Source organism: Phoenix dactylifera, chromosome 16 (genome assembly GCF_009389715.1).
Source record: "Phoenix dactylifera cultivar Barhee BC4 chromosome 16, palm_55x_up_171113_PBpolish2nd_filt_p, whole genome shotgun sequence".
Lineage (NCBI taxonomy): Eukaryota > Viridiplantae > Streptophyta > Magnoliopsida > Arecales > Arecaceae > Phoenix > Phoenix dactylifera.
In genome coordinates, this window is record NC_052407.1 from 4,056,153 (window position 1) to 4,075,975 (window position 19,823).

The 19,823-nt window shown below is 38.6% G+C and overlaps 1 protein-coding gene across 1 annotated transcript; it reads left to right on the forward strand.

Moving 5' to 3' along the window:
• Nucleotides 1-1,049: 1,049 nt before the first annotated feature.
• On the forward strand, nucleotides 1,050-19,823 carry LOC103696595 (bZIP transcription factor RISBZ2-like). Its single transcript, XM_039114298.1, has 6 exons — nucleotides 1,050-1,882; nucleotides 3,349-3,445; nucleotides 11,547-11,736; nucleotides 18,433-18,508; nucleotides 18,590-18,715; nucleotides 19,148-19,823. Exons 1-6 carry the CDS (start codon nucleotides 1,412-1,414, stop codon nucleotides 19,436-19,438), a joined length of 1,251 nt encoding a protein of 416 aa, XP_038970226.1. The 5' UTR covers nucleotides 1,050-1,411; the 3' UTR covers nucleotides 19,439-19,823.

The following is a 19,823-nucleotide window of genomic DNA, read 5'->3' on the forward strand; positions in this document are numbered from 1 at the left end:
GTAACGGGCCGTGCCTGGCACGACCCATGAAAGGGGGCCGGGCTGGGTTACCATTTTTTGGCCCACGAGAATATCAACAAAGTCCCTATTCAAAGTACTTCGCCCTCTTGCCTCCAATACCTATACCATGTGCGGTTAATTCAATGAAATGCTCCTTATTTTCATCTTTAATGTGTTTCTTGAATATGGTTTCCAAATGACTACGAGCAACACTAGATGCATCCTAATCCAATTAAACCCAACATGATTCTAATTCAATGTCCTTAACTCAAATGGCATGCAGCATAAGACTTGGAAGGCCTGGTTGGTTGCTAGCCCACATGCTCCAACTTTTGTCATGGCATGCCTTCTTCTTCTCCTTCTTCCTTTTTTTTTCTTTCTTTCTTTCTTCTTTTTTTTTTGGCTGTTGTGGCGGGTTCTTTATACAATGCGTATACGAATACACCCAATAAAATCAAAAAATACTAGCTCGTGGAGTGCATGTAGCAGCTCTCCATCTTCTGCTAAGAGGATGTATCCTGAGTGGTGAGCCGCATAGGCAGCCACCCAATCGGCCGCCCCATTGGCTTCTCTGAATATATGCTTAGCCTGGAAGGCCACTCCATTCCTCATCATTATCCCTATGTCCCGGATCAGGAGGTGATCATGGCATATCTTTTGATGCAAGGCTTAAGAAGATCAATCCAAGAAATGCTTTGTAACAAAATGTGTGGTTTTCTTGTCATCACTTCCCATTAGCTTCTCTACTTGGCATGGTATAATTCTGTCACCTTAAATTATGCTTGAGATCTCTTCTACAAGACTACAACAAAGAGAGAATGTTTCAGACCTCCACCCAACTAGCTCAACCATAATCCAAGATTTCCGTCTCAAACCAGTTGACGGTCTTCGTAAATTTTTTTAAGGTGGGTCCCATCAAATAGGTCGTGCCACGAACGCATCTAGTCATGACCTCCTTAGCTAATTTTTTATTCTTTTTCCCTTGAGCTGCAGTTTGAAGGCCGGACAAGCCATGACCACGCCCAGGATCCCAGAGGTTCCCTTTCACCCGGACGACAAGCCTCCACCTAGAAAAGTTGAATAAAAGAGAGAGGCAAAGAAAGAGAAACGAAAGCCAAAGAAAGAAGGAAAGAAAGAACTCATAAAGCAGAAATCTATGAGATGACATGCGTCTTTTGGTAAAGTGCTCTCTTCTTTATAGGCCGCATCATCTCACCCTTCCGTGAAAATTACAGGCATCCTTCTCCTCCTCTCCCTCTCTCTTATTCCACCCCAGCTTCAGCTGCCGAAATAGGGTGATAGAAGGGGGACTGGGGATATATAAAAAATGTGGATTAATTAATTCGGGATAAACTTAGAATAGGTGGGTTATAGAGAGGAACCGAGCGGAGAAAAAGAAAGGAGAGGGGAGATGGAGAGGGTTTTCTCAGTGGACGGGATATCCGACTCGTTCTGGGCTCCCTCCCCCGGCGGCCCGGGGCTGCTGCCGCCGGACGCCACCGACGGCGGGCCTCGTGGCGCGTTGAATCGGAGCCCCTCAGAGTGGTACTTCGAGAAGTTCCTGGAGGTCGCCGAGGAGGCCGCTGTCCCCAGCACCACTTCCCCGGTCCCTCCTAACCCTAACCCCGACCCTAATTCCAACCCTAATTGTAACCCTAGCCTCTCTCCTGCCTCCGTTGTTGCTTCTAACAGTTATGATGGTGGGAGGAAAGATGGGGGGAGAGGGGAAGATGACGAGGTGATCCAGATCAAGGCGCCCACCGTCCTTGCCGCCGCCGCTGCCGTGATCCAGCGTGGGCCGTCCGATCCGCCTGCGGATGTTGATCCTGTGCTTCTAAAGCAGCAGCTTGATATGTACTGTGCGGCAGTTGCCATGTCTCGGGTAAAGCTATCTATTTTTTTTTAAAGATTTATCTAATTTTTTAGATCTTATTTTTCCCCTCTGTTTCAAATCTTTTCTTTTATTGTCTGTCTTTTATGTTTGTTTGATTTTGGTATTATATTAAATTACTGGGCTCTTCTCCTTGCCTTGAGATTTTATCTTTAATTCTATATCTCCGTACAAGTTTCTTTTCTGCCTCTTTGATTAGAAGTCTTGGAAGATATGGATGCTTTTTTCTTGCTTGGTGGGTATGGATTTGGTTTCTATGATCAAGGGAGTTATTTTTTGTATATGTGCTAGTAGTTTCATTTATCTCGGTATTATTATAGTGTGTCCTGTCGTTATATGTTGTTCATTTTATCATATAATTATTTGAATGTTCTAGATAGAAGGAATAGATATTTCGATCATTACATTACTCCTGTTCAAAGCACTGGGGTTGAATGAGGACTAAATTTTTGGCCATGAAATCAAATCGAGTTTCTGCCCCTGCTAAAGTTTAGAGCTTGCCACCTCGGATGACACTATTAATCGAGGAGCAATGTTCATCTTAATATTTAACCATGAGACCTAAGGTGGCTGTTAAACAACTTAATACCAAGCACATGTTTACAGGATAAACCTTTGCCTGATAAAAAATGAGGATGATGTGCGTAGAATGAGGATAAAATTGAGGCACAATGTGGCCCTTAGCTATTCTAAGTAGAAAAGGTTAACATACGTTATACTAATCATTTCTTGCAGTAGTTATAACAATGGGTGGTGGCAGATAACCTTGAGATGTTTGAAACCTTTAAAGTGATTCATAATAGACTCATTTATAGGCATTGAAAAGGCAAGACGGGCTTTGCAAGAGAACTTGTTTTTCTTGATTAAATGGATGGATCATACACCAATCAATTTCAGTTGTCCAATTGATATCTCCATCTTTGGTATCCATAAAAGTGCTGTAAATGAAACTAATTTTATCCTGGTAGATGCTTCATCACAATCACCATACAATATGCTGTTTCCTTAACATACTGCATCAAATTCTTTTCCTGCTTTAGTTTACTATTTTCCCCCTAAAATGAATGTTGTTCAAGAATTCCTGCTATCTACTTAATTGTACACTGTCTAGCACCAAATTCAGAATATGTAGCACGTTATGCATGGACGTCCTGACAACACAACCAACATAGATGAAGTTGGAGGTAAAAGGGTGTGTATTCTGTCCATTCAATGGTTAGGCAGGTGTCTGCCCATTACACTCAAAAAACATATGCTCCAAGATGAAAGGTCTAGTTGGCGGCTGCATCCCCAGCATTGCATGGGCATGCAACTGGTTCTGCATTTAGTCATCTGCAGCAAACTTTGGAAATATACGCTTCCAGTGTACATTTGAACATTCAGGGTAGCCAAGGGCCGAATGTTCTGCTTAGGTGGTCTTATGCTTCCCCTAAAATAGTTTTTGTTTCTTTATGCAGGGTTCTGGTGTAAATCCACAGGATTCTTCTTCTTTAACTGATATTAAATCGCAGTCTTTGGATGCTTCAGAGCTAGGATCTCAAGCTCCTGCCAAAGGTATTCATTTTCCAAGCTGTGGTTTCTTAATAAACTAATTCTACAAGTTGCTGCAAGACGTTTTTTTAATTATATATCTATATGCAGATTCCTATCGTATATTATATTTGATTCAAAGAAATGATATTAAGGATATTTTAAGAGCCCGTAAAATCTTTATAGAATAACATCTGTTGGTACACGAGAATTCTTTCTAAAACTTTTAACAAGAAAGCACAGATATGGATACGACGCGATATGGATATGCCAATATGGAAAATCTTGAAAAAATTGTATATGACACGTCTAGATTACAGAAACAAATAAATAAATTTTAGATATATGCTTAAGATCCTCTCAGAAAAACCCCTCCCTATATGTATACTTAAAAACATCCGAGAAGCATGATTAGTTTATCAAAGAACACCATATATAACAATATTCAAAATTACGAAATATAAGATACTTGATAGCAGCATGGTTTATGCTTAATAGGTTAATAGTATACGAGCATAGTCCATACATAATACACCAAGGTTCGCTGTACCGGTCGGTACCGGTCGGTACCGAGCGTACCGTACCCATACCGATGGATACCGGTATCGGTACACCAATATCGGTACGGTCGGTACCGAGCGTACCGTACCGTACCGACACTCGGTACGCCTATACTAGTGCGGCACCGGTACGGGGTTCGGTACCGGTACGGCGAACCTTGTAATACACCTTCATGTCCATCATTAAAATATTAACATTTAATCAAAAAAGACAAATCTACAGCAAACATATAATATAATGCATCAAACATTCTATATTCTATTATGAGGTAGCACTAGCTGAAGACAAATTGAGAGAAGGGCGATTTAGATGGTTTGGATATGTACAATATAGTATGAGAGATGCACTAGTACAATGTAGTAATTTGATAACAGAGGGGTAGAGGTAGAGTGAAAATCACATGGGATGAATTAGTAAGAAAGGATCTGATATCTTTGCATCTTTCATAAAGTGTGGCCCTGAACAAAGTAGAAGAGAGGAAAAGAATTGATATAGCCAATCCCAACTAGTTTGGGGTTGATGCTTAGTTGAGTTGAGTTGAGTTGTATTATATTGGAAAGGTATGTAGCAGCCATAAAACCAGCAACATAATTAAAAGAAAGATGCAGCCTAGGGAAGAATTAATGAGATTAAGGGCAGCAAAATTCAAGAATTTAGCAAAAGTTAAGTACTTAAAAATGAACCAAATAAAATCAAATCATTGTTTCTTTTATATTATTGGACCCATATAGAAACCTAGGTTAAAAACCCACTTGTCATGGATGTGATAACCTACTACTAACACTAAAAGTATTCCTCAAGTATTCGAGGAGTATCCAGAAGGTATTTGTATCCTTAAAGTATCGAAGAGTATCTGGGAAATATTTGAGCATGTGCTATAAGTATCCAAGTGTATCCAGGAAGTATCCGGTCCGTAAAAAACATTAAAACAACGATGATACTTATTTCCTGTATCGAACATGTATCAGTGCCAACTGGAGCCGTTTCTGTATTTGATTCATATCTAATACTGCCACGACACCTATTTTGGAGTATCCGTGCTTCCTAGCTAGCAAGGAATAATTGTTCAATACAATATGTCTGGCTATGCCGCGGATACAATTTAAGAATAGTGATTCATACAAAGAAATAACTGACCAAAATATTACTTTTATTATTTTTCAACAAGGGATGGATATAATAGGAACATAAATGATGTGGTGCATAATGTAAGACTAAAGTAGCTACGATAGTTTTTGGAGATGTATTGCTAATAATGATGCATAAGTACGCACAAAAGCAAAATTCACATATTAAAGCGACAACTAGTGGAAAAGGAAGATTTGCTTCGAAACATGTTAGAAGGCTAGAGATGCATAAGATTTTGAAGAATTTGAAAAGAGCTGCAAACTATATCGAAGTATGTAGAGTTTAATGAGTTTCATAATGAATTTTCAAATTCAAAAGGTAGTTCTAGTAATATTCAAAAGCTAGCAAATATGTGAAAGGAACAAGTTAGACATAGACAAGTTTAAGGACTTTGAAGGCTTAAGAAATTATGGAAGAGTGTTAACTAGAAGAAGGCAAATTACAGGCCATTGGCAGTTAAGATCAGAAAAGAAAAGTGAAAATTCACATGATGATGCGTGCACAAGCACAAAAACAGTATTCACATATTAAAGTAGCCACTGGTGGAAAACGAAGATTTGCTTCAAAATATGTTAGAAGGCTAGAGATACAGAAGATTTTGAAGGTATAAGAATTTGAAAGGAGCAGCAAACTAGATTGAAGTATGCAGAGTTTATGATTTTCATAATGAGTTTCAAAGTTCAAAAGATAGATTTAATGATATTCAAAAGCTAGCTAATATGTGAAAGGGAACAAGTTAAATAGACCACATAGATGTTCTGAAGACACTAGAAAGTTTTAAGAAATTATGGAAGAAGATGTTTATTAAAAGAAGACAAATTATAGGCTATTGGAATTTAAAATTTTTAAGGCAAAGTGGAGAGGGCAGTACTCAAGAATTATGAATACAAGTTCATGTCTGAGAATTTCAGATCTACACCTAGATTCCTACCAAGAAGATATGAACATAAGTGCCATGATTTACAATATTTGAACAATTTATAATCCCACTATGGAATGCTTTTATACTATTTTACCTATCGATTTAAAAAGTGAATGATAATGATTAAATTGGGATGTAAGATGCATGGACAAACTGAGAATCCGGACTATTCATTATGATCTGCATATCTTAAGACATATGGACCAAAATATTACTAGTTCAGATTCTTCTAGGTAACAAATTGGAACTGCTCTTGCTATTCCTAGGTCAAACGTTTCAAAAATATGATACAAATACATTCGCATGCTCTAACAAGCAAAAAAAAATGCAAACAATAGTTTTAAACTACAATAAACCTTCCATTAAGAATTCATTGATGAATAAATGTGAGTACCTATAAGCCTTTAAACTACAAGAGGGAGTTAGATTGCAAGATTCTAGCAATTGCTTAGCTCTCAATTTACACCCTTAAATTTACCAAATGTTACTGCTTTCACTAATTTTTGGTCATTGATCACTTTACTTGTTATTGGAGAGTCTAAGGTATTGCTTCTTTGAGCTTGTCATATTATTGTTATCCATACTCGCACCAACTCTTTTTGTATTATTGTTATCCATATTTCTATTTGGAAGCTCATCTTCTCTTTCACATATAAATTTCCCATAATTACCCTTTTCTGGTAACATTTTATGTTTTCTTATCTTTCTATTTCTTTTATTAATCCTGGATTATCCAAAAGTCAAGTAAAAAGATCTTTAGATTTACAAAAATTAAGGTTGCAACTTGGGCGGTTTGGGTAGGTTGAGGGCTCACCCAAACGTAACCCAACCCAACCCAACCCAAACATTACATCTCCCATCCCTACATTGATCTGGGATATCCAACCCCAACCGCATCTTAAAGCTAGATTTGGGTTGGATCGGATTACTCTTTGGTTGTGCTGGGTTAGGTCAGACTAATCCAGTTAGGATGAGTTGTGCAAGTAATTTAAGGTCGAGGAAATGTTTCAGTCTTTCAGACATTTTTTATAGGTCAGTAATTGTATTTAATAAGATCTCATTTAGGCAATTACACAATTTTGTTACTTAGTAGGGTTAAAATTTAATTAAATGAAGCATATAAGTATTTAGTTGGAAGGTGAAAATTAATTTAGTTATATTTTGTGTTGGGTTGGGTAAGTGGGTTAATACTCAACCCTAGCTCCAACCCAATTTGGGGTCGGGTCGGGATTTATGAGCCCAAACCACACCCAAGTTCATAAAACCTCGGCCTTACTCCCCCTAACAAGCAAGTTGGGCTGATCAGGTCTGGGTGAGACCAAGTTGCAAATCTACTTGTAATATTTGAATTTTGCCTATAAATATTGCAAATCATGATGAATAATGTGGACTTTGGATTTGTAGGGCTCACTGTATATTGAAAAACAAAAAAATATGCTAGGATGATCAACTGTTGAGTAGACTTGGGCACTGGGCCGGGCCGTGGGCGGCCCGGCATGAAGCGGGCCGTGCCTGGCACGGCCCGCTAGCTACAGTACCGGGCCGTGCCTGGCACAGCCCATTCAAGGGGGCCGTGCTGGGTCACGGGTTTCTGGCCCGCGGGCCGAGCTCGGCACGGCCCGCTCTTGGCCCGCAAGCACGGCCCGCTCTTGGCCCGCGGGCCAAGCACGGCACGGCCCGCGGGCCAGCCCGGCACGGCCCATAAGGGCCTGGGCCGGGCCAGGCACGGCCCGTCTCCATTAAAATAAATGCTTCATAAATTTTTTTTAATAAATTAATAAATATTGAAAACTAAGGATTTATTAATATAAAGCCACCTTAATGGTGGGGGGTTTGGCATAGACCCCTATCAGTTTATTAATTTAAATCAAAATGGTACATGAAGGGAGGTTTGGACCTTGGTCTGACCTTCAGAATACAATAAGAAAGGAGAAAAAATAGAGATGACTCACTTTAACAATTAAAAAAATAAAAATGTATAATTATAAAAAATTAAGAAATCTTACTAATCATCAGTGATTCAGTGAATCTGTATTCACTCTTCAGTGGTGTTTGTATCATCATCATCAGAGGATGTTGTATTATGTCCACCTTTATCTTGAAGTCTTGCCTCAACATCCAACCAATCTTTGAAGCAGAGAAGCATCTCAACCGTTTCGCCCGTCATCCTACTACTCTTTTCGTCAAGAACACGCCGACCTGCACTAAAAGCGGATTCCGATGCTACCGTGGACATCGGCACAGCTAAAATATCGCATGCAATTGCAGACATAACAGGATATTGATTTTTAACACTCTTCCACCAAGATAATACATGTAGACTCTCTATTTGATTTTCATCATATGCAGACTGAAGATCATTTCGTAAATAAAATTCTAGTTCACTACTTAAAGATGAAGAAGATGAAGATAAACTTGAAGCATGTGTGTGTTTTCTCTGTGCAATGAATGAAAAAATAGATGACAAATGAGAACTACTAGAAGAAGAAATAGAGCTTTGTACGGAGAATCTAGATCCACGAATTTTTTCATCATATATAGCATAAATATCATAAAGAAGTTGTTTTACCTCAATTTTAGCAGGTTCAGGATCTTGAATCATATTTTCACAGTATGCATCAAGTAAAATTAGCACGCCATTCAATTTAACTCTTGGATCAAATACAGCAGCTAAGTTATGCATAGGACATATCTTGTCCCAATACTCATTCCATTTAGATTTCATTTGTTCAATAATAGGCATTAAAACATCATCATATCTATGTTCTGCAAATTTTTGACTAATTATATATGCTTGTTGTAAAAATGAACATGAAGTTGGATAATAAATACCAGAAAGAACATTGGTAGCATTATAAAAACTAAGCAAAAAATCTTCCAAAATTTTTTCTTTATTCCAATCAGTTTCAGTCAATGTAAAGCCTAATCCACGATCATTAATATATGCACTTAATAAGTTTTTATATGGGTATGCATCATGTATCATGCTATATGTTGAGTTCCAACAAGTAATTACATCAATTTTAAATTTTTTAAAACGTTTACCATGATTTATACATAGTTCCTTAAATTCTTGAAGTTTTGATCTTGAAGCATGAATAAAAGAAACTGCATTTCTAATTTTTGAAATTACATCTTGAATCATGCCCATGCCAGCTTGAACAGAAAGATTTAAGATATGACATGCACATCTAATATGCAATAAATTTCCATCTAACATGGGATGCAATGAGTCTTTTAATAATGTAACAGCAGAATTATTATTAGATGCATTATCAAAAGTAATAGACATAATTTTATCATTAATATTATATGAACATGCAGTTTGATAAATGACATTTGAAATTTGTTGCCCAGAATGTGGAAAATCAAAAGCACGAAAAGCAAGAATACGTTTATTTATTTTCCAATCATTATCAATATAATGAGCAGTAATGGCAATAAAACAATTACTACCTACAGATGCTGACCAAATATCAGAAGTTAATGAAATTTTTACATTTAAAGTAGAAAGTGTTTCAATTAAACTTTGTCTCATTGCTAAAAAGTTAGTCATAGCTACTCTTCTAAATGTACGCCTACTAGTTCTTTTGTAAGCAGGTTGTAGGTTTAATTGAACATATTCTTCAAAATTAAAAGATTCACATAAACTAAAAGGTAATTCATCCTTAACTATCCATTTTACAAGTGCTTTTCTTTGATTTTTTTGATTATATGCAAAATTACCTACAAGTAATCCCCCTTGTATATTAAGGGTACTTTGAGTTTGAGCATGAGAATCATGCATCCTATGACTCTCTTGATGTCTTTTTAAATGCCCTGTTCCCCCACTACTACTACAACTATAAAGTTTGGCACATTTTTTACATTTAGCTTTTCAGACTCCATCAACCATAACTCTATCAAATTCATTCCATACAGCACTAGTCCTCTTACGAGAATAGGTTTGATCTTCACTCGGTTCACTAGTTCTAGAGGAACTAGGAACATGGGGTTGGGGATTAGTTTCTTCTCCCTCAGAAACAGGAGGAATGCCAAAATGACTTTCCTCAAAAGATGGCATATCTAAATTGATGAATTCAAAAAATAAAAACTAACCACAAGGAGGAATTGAGTAGAGGGTCGGAGGGCAGAGGCAGAGCCGAGATTCTGAGCTTCCTCTTGTGCTCTCAACAGGAGTGACCTTCTCTTCTCAACAGGAACCTCCTCTTGTGTAGCACTTGAACACTTGCTAAATGCAAACTAAAAATTAAATTGCTAGAAGAGCACTTTAGAAGAGAGAAATAATAGTAGTAGAGAAGGAGAGAATAGTTGGTTTGGTGTGGTGAGAATGAGGGAGGAAAGGGGTATTTATAGAAGCCCAAATTTTTTTCCCAAAATACCCCTCAATTTAGCCGTTTTTGGATTGTTGGGAGGGGCATTTTTGGAAAAATCCCAAAATAGCCGTTGGAAACGGCTATTTTTCTCCCCCTCTCTCCAGACGGGCCGGGCCAGGCACGGCCCGTTTAGACCTCTGGCCCAGTGGCCCGTTTAGACGATGCCCAAGTCTGCTGTTGAGTCTGAGATTTTATGCAATTGCTGAGAGAGGTAAGATTGGAGAAATGACACTTGGTTTTGGTTGATGATGAAAACAAAATGCCAGAGAACCACGAGACATTTATATGATGGCCAATGAAGAGGAGCATATAAACATTAAATGTGAATTCTTTTAAAAACGTTTTGTGTGGCAACGTTGACAAGTATGGAGAAATGGATAGAGAACTTTTAGGTGTAACTGGCTTGGACCACGACCAATTTATAATATTGTGTAGCATCAGTATAGCTGCATACTGTCCTGTATGCAAGCAATGCCTCTTGGTGTATAGTTGATAAGACTAGGCAGGGGTGATTGTTTAATTGGAACTCTTGACAGAAGCATTAGATGATAAATATTGAAATGATACTCAAGAGTGTAATATATTATATGAAGTGTAATTTTAATAGGAATGTATTTTATAAGGTTGAATAGTGATGCTTAAATCTTTATGGTTCGAGGTCCTTTGAAGATACTTTTTCTGGCCTCCTCCTCCAACAGAAAAGAAGTGAAAGAAGAAAAACTGTAACGTACCTAGTACATTCCTTTTTAGTTCTAATACTTTCCCTATTACTCCCGCATTTGCTGTGAGTCACCAGATGATCATGCCGACAACATTATGCCATCCTGTTCTATAATAGTGTCCTTCAGCAGTGGTTATACTCGCAAATTAGTCTGGACATTTTTTTCAGTAAAACACATTGACTTGGTCAATATCTTTGAAAATGTACCTTTTGTTTTCCTTTTCTGAATTAATTATTGTTTTACTAATCACATATATTTCTATTACGTCATATCCTTATAGTCCATTAAAATGTTATTGGTGGATTGCTACTTTTTATGAACACATTGGGGTGCATGGATCTGTTTTTTTAACATGAGATATTTCTTTTTCTTTCTTTCTTTCTTTTTTTCTTCTTACATCTACCCTTGCATGACAGGAAACAATTCTAAGGTGCAAGCAGGTAGTGGACCAAGTGGAGGTCCAGCTCCTACCGTCATGCAGAACTTAGGTGTCCAAGGGAGGCTAACTACCAGTGGATCATCAGGAGAGCAGTCGGATGATGAGGAACTTGAAGAAGTGGAAACAACAGAAAATACAGACCCTGCTGATGCAAAGCGTGTGAGGAGGTAAACATGAATATGTAATTATCCAGTTAGTATCCTTATCTTGTTGCTTCTGAACTTGGTAGTACAGATATTTCAAAGTGCATGATCTGATATATATATATATATCAGATACCAATACTTGTTGGATATAGCTAGGATATTTGTCAGTGTTTATTTTTAAGTATCATATTTTTTTTCATTATTATTTCTTTTAAAGCTCTAGATATGTCCTGGACATGTGCTGGCTACTTCCTGATATCTTCAAGGAGGGGGGGGGGGGGGGGATGAGGGTTTTGCTTATTTTCTTTGATGAATGTTGAACTTGGGCTAGTGGGTGGGCAACAGGCATGCAATATTTCTTTCTGTAAAGGTTTGCCATCCATGCATGCATGCATGCGCTCATTTTTTTATCCCCATATTCCACCATGCGATACTCTATATTTAGAAGATTTACCATGAAGGCTTTTAGTAATCCTTTATCCACATCCATGCTTCATAATTGTCAACCGTCACTTGCTATTTTAGGCTGCTATATTATACAAATAGTGATATTGAGTTTATTAATCGGTAAAATCACCTAAAATATTTTCATTATTTTTTTCTCTTCTTTGAGTTTAATCTTTGTTTGTTGAAAATGGCAGCTAAACAATCAGGGCAACATAATGCTTTAAAACCATAGATTTATAAAGATCCCGCATAGCATAGGGCCTTATGCGTTCTTCAGATCTCAGAGTTAACAATTCTTGGAGAATTTACCTCGACTAGTCTTACTGAACTCTAGGGAATGATCTTTACGGCTTTTGAATTGATAATGGGAGCTGAACAACAATTTGTGAAATTTGGCCACATTTGTTTCTGAGAGCAGTTCTTGTCACTGCTAATTATTGTTGGTTAACAAAATATCTTTGCTATTCCATATGAAATAGAAAAAGAGAAGAATGTGCATGTCAGCTTGTCTAATTCACTAAATGTATAAAACAGTTGTACAGACCACTTGCGTTTTCTTGTTACTGAGAAAACTAAAACAACTTACAGTTTTTCTATCAAATGCAGGAGGCAAATTGCATAGCAGGTAGACAAACTCAAAGTTTGTCTATCATGCATCGAGTGTTTCATGGAGCCAGCTGGCTTAATATAGGCCTTAGACAAGTTAACTAAGTAAATGGAAGCACCTTCCATACAGTATTACCTAGTCGGCAGTCACTTGCTACCACTGTCCCTAAGTGGTCACCACTTATAGCTTTAAAAAATTGGACATGACAACACTTATCATATAACACTATTGTTTTTAAATTCACAAATATATGAACATATCAACATATATTTGCTACTAAACTATGCTAACTAGCTGATGGTTCTTGTCAAGAACTTGCATTTTATGCTACTAGTATAGTACCTGGGGCATTAATATTAAAATTATAGTACTGAAAATAAAAATGTCGAACATATAGTTATTACATTTCATAAGGTTAGCTTCTCCACCTGAGTGTTTGATCAGTATTTTAGGGTAAATAATTAATGGAAAAGAAAAATAACATATAATCTAGAAAAGATGAAGAGATCAAAAATTCTTATAGCTTATGAAACCATCAGCCAACATGAAGATAAAGATAAAGGTTTTCAATTTTCATAGTTAATTTGGATGAATCAGAAGTTTTCATTTCATGTTATGAATACTCTAATGTCCCTTGGATTTGATGGAAGGTTCATAGTCATTATCCAAAATAACCTTAACATATGGAGAATCTAGGAGAGATGTGAAGTATTTATATTAAAGGATGAACTTGTAAATGAACGTGTTTTTAAATAAATGTTTAAATCAAATTCTTGATATAATCTTAAGGGTATTTTTAATATATGCATTTTTAAATATCTAAAATTATGTGAATACCCTCGCAAATTTACTATTTGCATATATACCCTTGTAAATTATTCTTTTTTGCATGTATATCTTTACAAAAATCAAATTACATGTATACCTACACAAATTTAGTATCTATGTGTCTGCAACATCATCATCAATAGCGGGTAGCACATAAATATTGTATCTTAAGAAGTTATTGATAAGCCTAATCTAAAAATAGAGAGGCCATACAGAATGGCTTGGTTCAAAAGAGGCAATGAGGTAACCATTTTCAAATGTTCAATTTCCAATATCTCTATTGGTGACACATAGGTTGACAATGTATAGTGTGAAGTAGCATTGGTGGTTGCTTGCCACATATTGTTTTTGATGATAGATGCTTGCCACATATTACTGGGTTGCCCTTGGCAATATGATCAAGGGATGATCCATGATGGAAGATACAACATATACTCTTTTTGTAAAGATAAAGTATGTATTGTGCTCCGACTTATGAAAGAGGAATCTCAACCAAGGAAGGAGAAGGATCCAAGTCTCCTTACTATCAAAAGCTTCCGCATTGAAAGTAAGGGCTCAGGTTGCTTATATATGGTCATCCACAAGGAAGAGGCTGGTGTAAATCCTATGCCTGATGACATGAAGCCACCCTTGACGAGTTTGATGATCTGTTGCCTAAAGAGCTCCCTAACCATGTGTTTGGTTGGGGTCATGAGAGGATGGATGGCCCCCATCCACCGTTTGGTTCAAAAAATCTGAGGACAAATGGATGAAAAGGAGGAATTGCCCATTCATCCTGGCCTACAAATTTGGATCCTCCCAAATTCGGAGAATGCAAGGAAGGATAAATGGAGTATATGAGGAGTGGGTTTTTACGTTGACAAAATTACCTCTTATTAATTTTTTGACAAAATCCTAACACTTCTTCACTCTTCTACTAGACAAGAGACCCATGCTCCACCTCTTGTCTACTCTAGCGGCCTTCCCTCTTCTCCTCAATGCCACCAACCCATCATTGCCCCAGCCCACCACCATCCATCTCCTCCTCTACTCTACCTCATCAGCTCAACCGTTGTCCCTCTTCACCTTTATCATCCGAGGGTAGTTTAGTAAAAATGTCATACAAATATCATCCATTCTTTCTTTAATTCCTCCTATACCAAACAGAAGGAGGGAATCATTTGCATCCATCCTTCATGTTTCACTGAACACAAGAGGATGGATGGAAGACTCAACCATCCTTCCTCCAATTCGTCCTTTGTACTAGAGGGTAAATGTCAATCTTCTATGCGTGACATCCAGCACATAATAGACCTTGTACCCGATGCCAACTGGCCAAATCTCCCACATAACTGCATGGTGTCAAGGGAGCATGAGGAGTCATAAAGGCAAGTAAATGAGTTTTTGTAGAAAGGCTTGATCCACAAGAGTTTAAGTCCTTGTGTCGTACCTGCCTTGCTCCCTCCAAAGAAATATAAGTCCTGAAGAACGTGTGCGGACAGCTGCATCATCAACAAGATCATGGTGAAGTGCTGATTTCTCATCCCTCCATTGGATGATATGTTAGACTAGCTTGTAGGAGCCCATATCTTCTCCAAGATTGACCCTGCTTGACCTTTCTCATCAACAAGATCATGGTGAAGTGCTGATTTCTCATCCCTCCATTGGATGATATGTCATATCATTCATCTCTCCAGTGCTCTGAGCACATTCATGCTGACATACTTATGTGCAGCCACAATTCTTGCGAGTATATTGAGCACTTGAGATAGGTTCTTGGAGCCTTATGCTAAGCGCCGTATGCAACGTCTGCTGTGTTAGTATCAAGCTCCAGACCGTTTGTCTGGCGGCACAGGTTGGTACGGCCTTGCATCGTGCTGTGCCGACCCTGTACCGACATAGTAGAAGCAGGGGAGGAGAACAGGGTAGCAAAAGAGAGAGAAGGGGGAGGCCAAGGGAGGCCGATGGAGTGCTGGGGAGCCACCGTGCGGAGGAGGTGGAGGTCGGAAATTCGCGGAGGTGGGGCTCTCTGCGCGGAGGTTCCTAGGCCTCCGCCGGCCGGCCCCAGCCGGCCTCTCTTTTCCTTCTTGCCCCAGCCGCCGGTACGGCTCGGGACACCCCGAACTGGGTGGTTTGGGATGGGGACGGTTTCGCCGACCATGGCTGTATGTGAACTCCAAGAAGCATTCGTGGATTGTGCCCAAATTGAACTTCTTGGGATATGTCATATTTGAAGATAGCATATGAGTTGATGAGGAGGTCAAAGCCATCAAAGAGTGGTCATCTTCTTGAAACGTCCATGATGTCGAGAGCTTTTGCAACCTTGTATCATTTTATCGGCACTTCAGGAAGTACTTTTCATCCATTGTCACCCCCACCATTAACTGCATGAAGCAAAGGAAGTTTATTTGGATGTTCAATGTCAAGAAAAACTTCCACAAATTGAAAGAGTTAATAATGCAAGTACCTATCTTAGACTACTTAACTTTGTCAAAGTGTTCGAGGTTGAATTGATGCATTTAAAGTTGTCATTGGCGCAGTTCTCTCTCAAGAGGGTCAACTAATGGCCTACTTCAACAAAAAGCTGAATGAAAGCCGCCTCAATTACTCTACCTACGATATAGAGTTTTATGCTACAACATAGGCCTTGCAATGTCATAAATCGTATCTCCAACAATGTGACTTTGTACTCTAATCGTGAGGCATTGTCCTTGATGGAAATCACCACCTTAATTGCTGACATGGATGATGGACTACATTTCTGCTAACAGTTGGACTTTGTGATCAAGCAAAGTTCGGCACTGTGAACTAAGTAGCAGATGCACGCAGCCACCAACATATTCTACTTGGTACTCTCTCTGCAGAGGTAGTGGGTTTTGACCTACTAAAAGATCTGCATAAGAAAATGTAGATTTTGGAGCTATCTAGTCTTTAAGCACAAACGTACTCCTAACTTCTCTATGATTGATGACTTTTCTTCAGAACTTCCCTTTGCATCTCAGATTGTTCCATGAGAGAGAAAATCATCCAAGAACTACACTTTAGAGGACTGGGTGGTCATCTTGAACAGGACAAAACCATGGCCCTTGTATAAGAAAGTATCATTGGCCCTGATTTGGTGTGATGTGATCTTGGTTCATGATGAGATGTCAGATTTGCCATATAGCAATTGGTTATGTGCTGAACATAGTTCTTTATACCCCTTTGCCTATCCCTATAGCTCCATGGATCGAAGTGAGCATGGACTTCATTCTTGGATTGCCTAGAACACCATGCATATTTGACTGCATATTTATAGTGGTGGATAGGTTTAGCTCACTTCATCCCTTGCAGAAAGATGATGGATGCTTCTCATGTTGTATATTTGCACTTAATAGAGGTGGTTCGACTGCCTGGAGTTGCTAAGATTGGCACTTCAAATCGTGACATAAAATATATGAGTCACTTCTGGAGGATGCTGTGGCTAAAATTGGGGACAACATTGCAGTTTAGCAGTGCCTACCACCCTCAAATGGATGGTCAAATTGAAGTGGTCAATAGAAGCCTCTGGAATTTACTCAGATGCCTTGTGTGAGACATGCTGATAGTTTGGACTTGGCTCTTCCTCAAGCCAAGTTCGCTTATAATAGCTCGTGCATCCGTTCTACTGGTTCAAGTCCATTAGAGATTGTGTATAGGAGGACACCAAACAGTGTGCTCGCTTTGGTGCTGCTACCAAATACGCAGGTAGTTAGTTGTGATGCAAAAGACTTGATGGATCAGATCGAAAACATTCATAATCACAGAAGCAGCTTGGGGAGTCTAATACCAAATATAAAGAAGCCACTGACGCACCCTATCAGCACAAAGTTTTCATAGAAGGTGAACTTATGATGGTCTACCTTCAGAAGGAGAGATTTCCTGCTAGAACCTACAACAAGCTAAACCAATGGAAGCTTGGCCCTTTCAAAATTTATGGTGGTCAATGACAATGCTTATCGTGTTGAGCTTCTCGAGGGGTATGATCTCTCTCCTATCGTTAATGTTGCAAATCTTTTTGCTTTCGATGGAGATGAGAAGCTGGATCTAGCTTAATTGCCAGCAATTACACCAAAAGATCCAGTTGAACAGATACTTAAAGTATGATCCATCAACACTGGGAACACGTCCCATGGTCAATACTTGGTCAAAATGGAAGAACAAGCTAGCCACCATAGATTCTTGGTTTCTACGCTTAAGTCAGTTCTAGAAGGCTACCGCAGATTACAAAATAATCTTGAAGATCATATCTGATCAAGCGACGTTAAGATGAGTCAAGATATTATCAAGAGGCATATTATAGAAAATATTCTTTTTGTTTTCCTCATTTGAAAGAAACGAATGCGGACACATTTGTGGGAAGGTTCACCGGTTCCTCTAACTACAAATAGAAGTTCCTCGCCATTGTAAAGAGCATCTTAAATTAAATAATATTCCTAGATCTACTCTCCATTATTCTGTGAGAGTTCTCTTCAATGCTTCTTCCTCGTATCTTGCACTTCATTGTTGGGTCCGTTTCTTCCTCAAGGAGAAAGATCACCGTGTGCATTAACATCCCAGTTCAAGAGAGAATTGATGTCCTGCATTTGTCTCGCTTCTGCTTTCCTTTTGGATGATGATACTGCGGATATCATCCTGTTCCCCAAGAGCAAAATCCTTGATCCATAGGGAACAATATGTAATCTTCAGTAAGACCTTTTACATCTTTAAGTTGCCATAGATATTTGCTACTGTTGATGGTCCCACTATCTGTTGTGAAGGCGTACAAGTTTAACTTTTCTAATGCGTTAGATTTGTAATTTGTTTGGTTGAATTTCAATTGATTTGTTTGCCGCCAGGATGCTTTCAAATCGAGAATCGGCAAGACGTTCGAGGAGGAGAAAGCAAGCACATTTGAATGAGCTCGAGGCACAGGTCTGGTTTCATAAGTCTGTTTTCTTGTAATTTGCAAACAATGCCATGATTTTGTTTGACTTGAATGACATTGTTACATAGGTCTCACAATTAAGACTTGAAAACTCATCGTTGTTAAAGCGTCTTACTGATATCGACCAAAAGTACAATGATGCTGCTGTGGATAATAGGATACTAAAAGCAGATGTAGAGACTCTGAGAGCTAAGGTATGCTAACTACATATGAAACTCCATGTTCAAAATGATGGTTTGCCAGTTCCCTTATATTTTGGTTCATACAGCTGTTATGCTTGTGCCAGCCTCGTGGAATTTGTGGTTGAGGAGTTGCCTCTCTCATAAGATTGGTTAAACATAGTAATAGCTTGGTCAGCACTTTTATCCTTGCCTATTAACTCATCCATGCTATCAAGCATATTGCTTGAAGTACATGGATGATGCGGGTATTTTCAATCATGTAAATGGAACTAATTGATAGTCCTGATTCATGGTGACTGTGAAAATGGACAGCTAGATTTTTATTAGATGGTTTCTTTGAAGAAAAATTGCATTTGATCCTATGTTTTTATTGAAATTGTCTCCAACTATAGGCAGACCTATCTGATCAGGCGTTTGTAAACAATCTAATGTCTATACGTACAGGTGAAGATGGCAGAGCACACCGTAAAGAGAGTAACTGGTATGAGTCCTTTGCACCCGAACATCTCCGACGTATCAACAATCAGCATGCCTTTCAGTGGGAGTCCACCTGATGCAACATCTGATGTTGCTATTCCTATCCAAGATGACCCAAACCACTTCTTCCAGCCACCGCCACATGACCAAAGAATCAATACGTGTCTCCCGGAGTTTGCCCCTGCTCCTCCAGTCGGGGATGCTATGCGTGGCGCTGTGGCTGGTGAGAAGATGGGTAGGACCGCTTCGATCCAATAGGTGGCTAGTCTTGAGCACCTCCACTGATCATTGGGATGCTGCTGCACGGGTTCCTGAGAGCTCTGTCAACAGCAAACAAAACCAGGTATAAAGAAATTCTGAAACTGCCTACTGTTGATGTTGTCAACTTTCTGTGCATTGTAAAGGAAATCTATCTGATTCTTATTTTGGATGCTACGTATTGGCACCATCAGTAGTATGTCTATCTAATGAACGGTGTTGTTCTCTTTAACATCTTTGATACTTGTATTAAGAAATTTTCGTACTTGATGCCAAGCAGAACCTTGATTAATACATGTCATCCTAAAGTTGATGCAGAGGAGTACTGTGTATAAATTTGGTCTTAACCCACTTTATACATGGAATAAAAGTTGCTTTAAAAGCA

What these genes read in the sequence shown, in the direction of transcription:
- LOC103696595 (XM_039114298.1), top strand. Translation starts at nt 1,412, where the DNA reads ATGGAGAGGGTTTTCTCAGTGGACGGGATATCCGACTCGTTCTGGGCT. An exon ending in ATCTCAAGCTCCTGCCAAAG is followed by an intron (nt 3,446 to 11,546) that starts GTATTCATTTTC and finishes CTTGCATGACAG; the next exon opens with GAAACAATTCTAAGGTGCAA. An exon ending in GATGCAAAGCGTGTGAGGAG is followed by an intron (nt 11,737 to 18,432) that starts GTAAACATGAAT and finishes GTTTGCCGCCAG; the next exon opens with GATGCTTTCAAATCGAGAAT.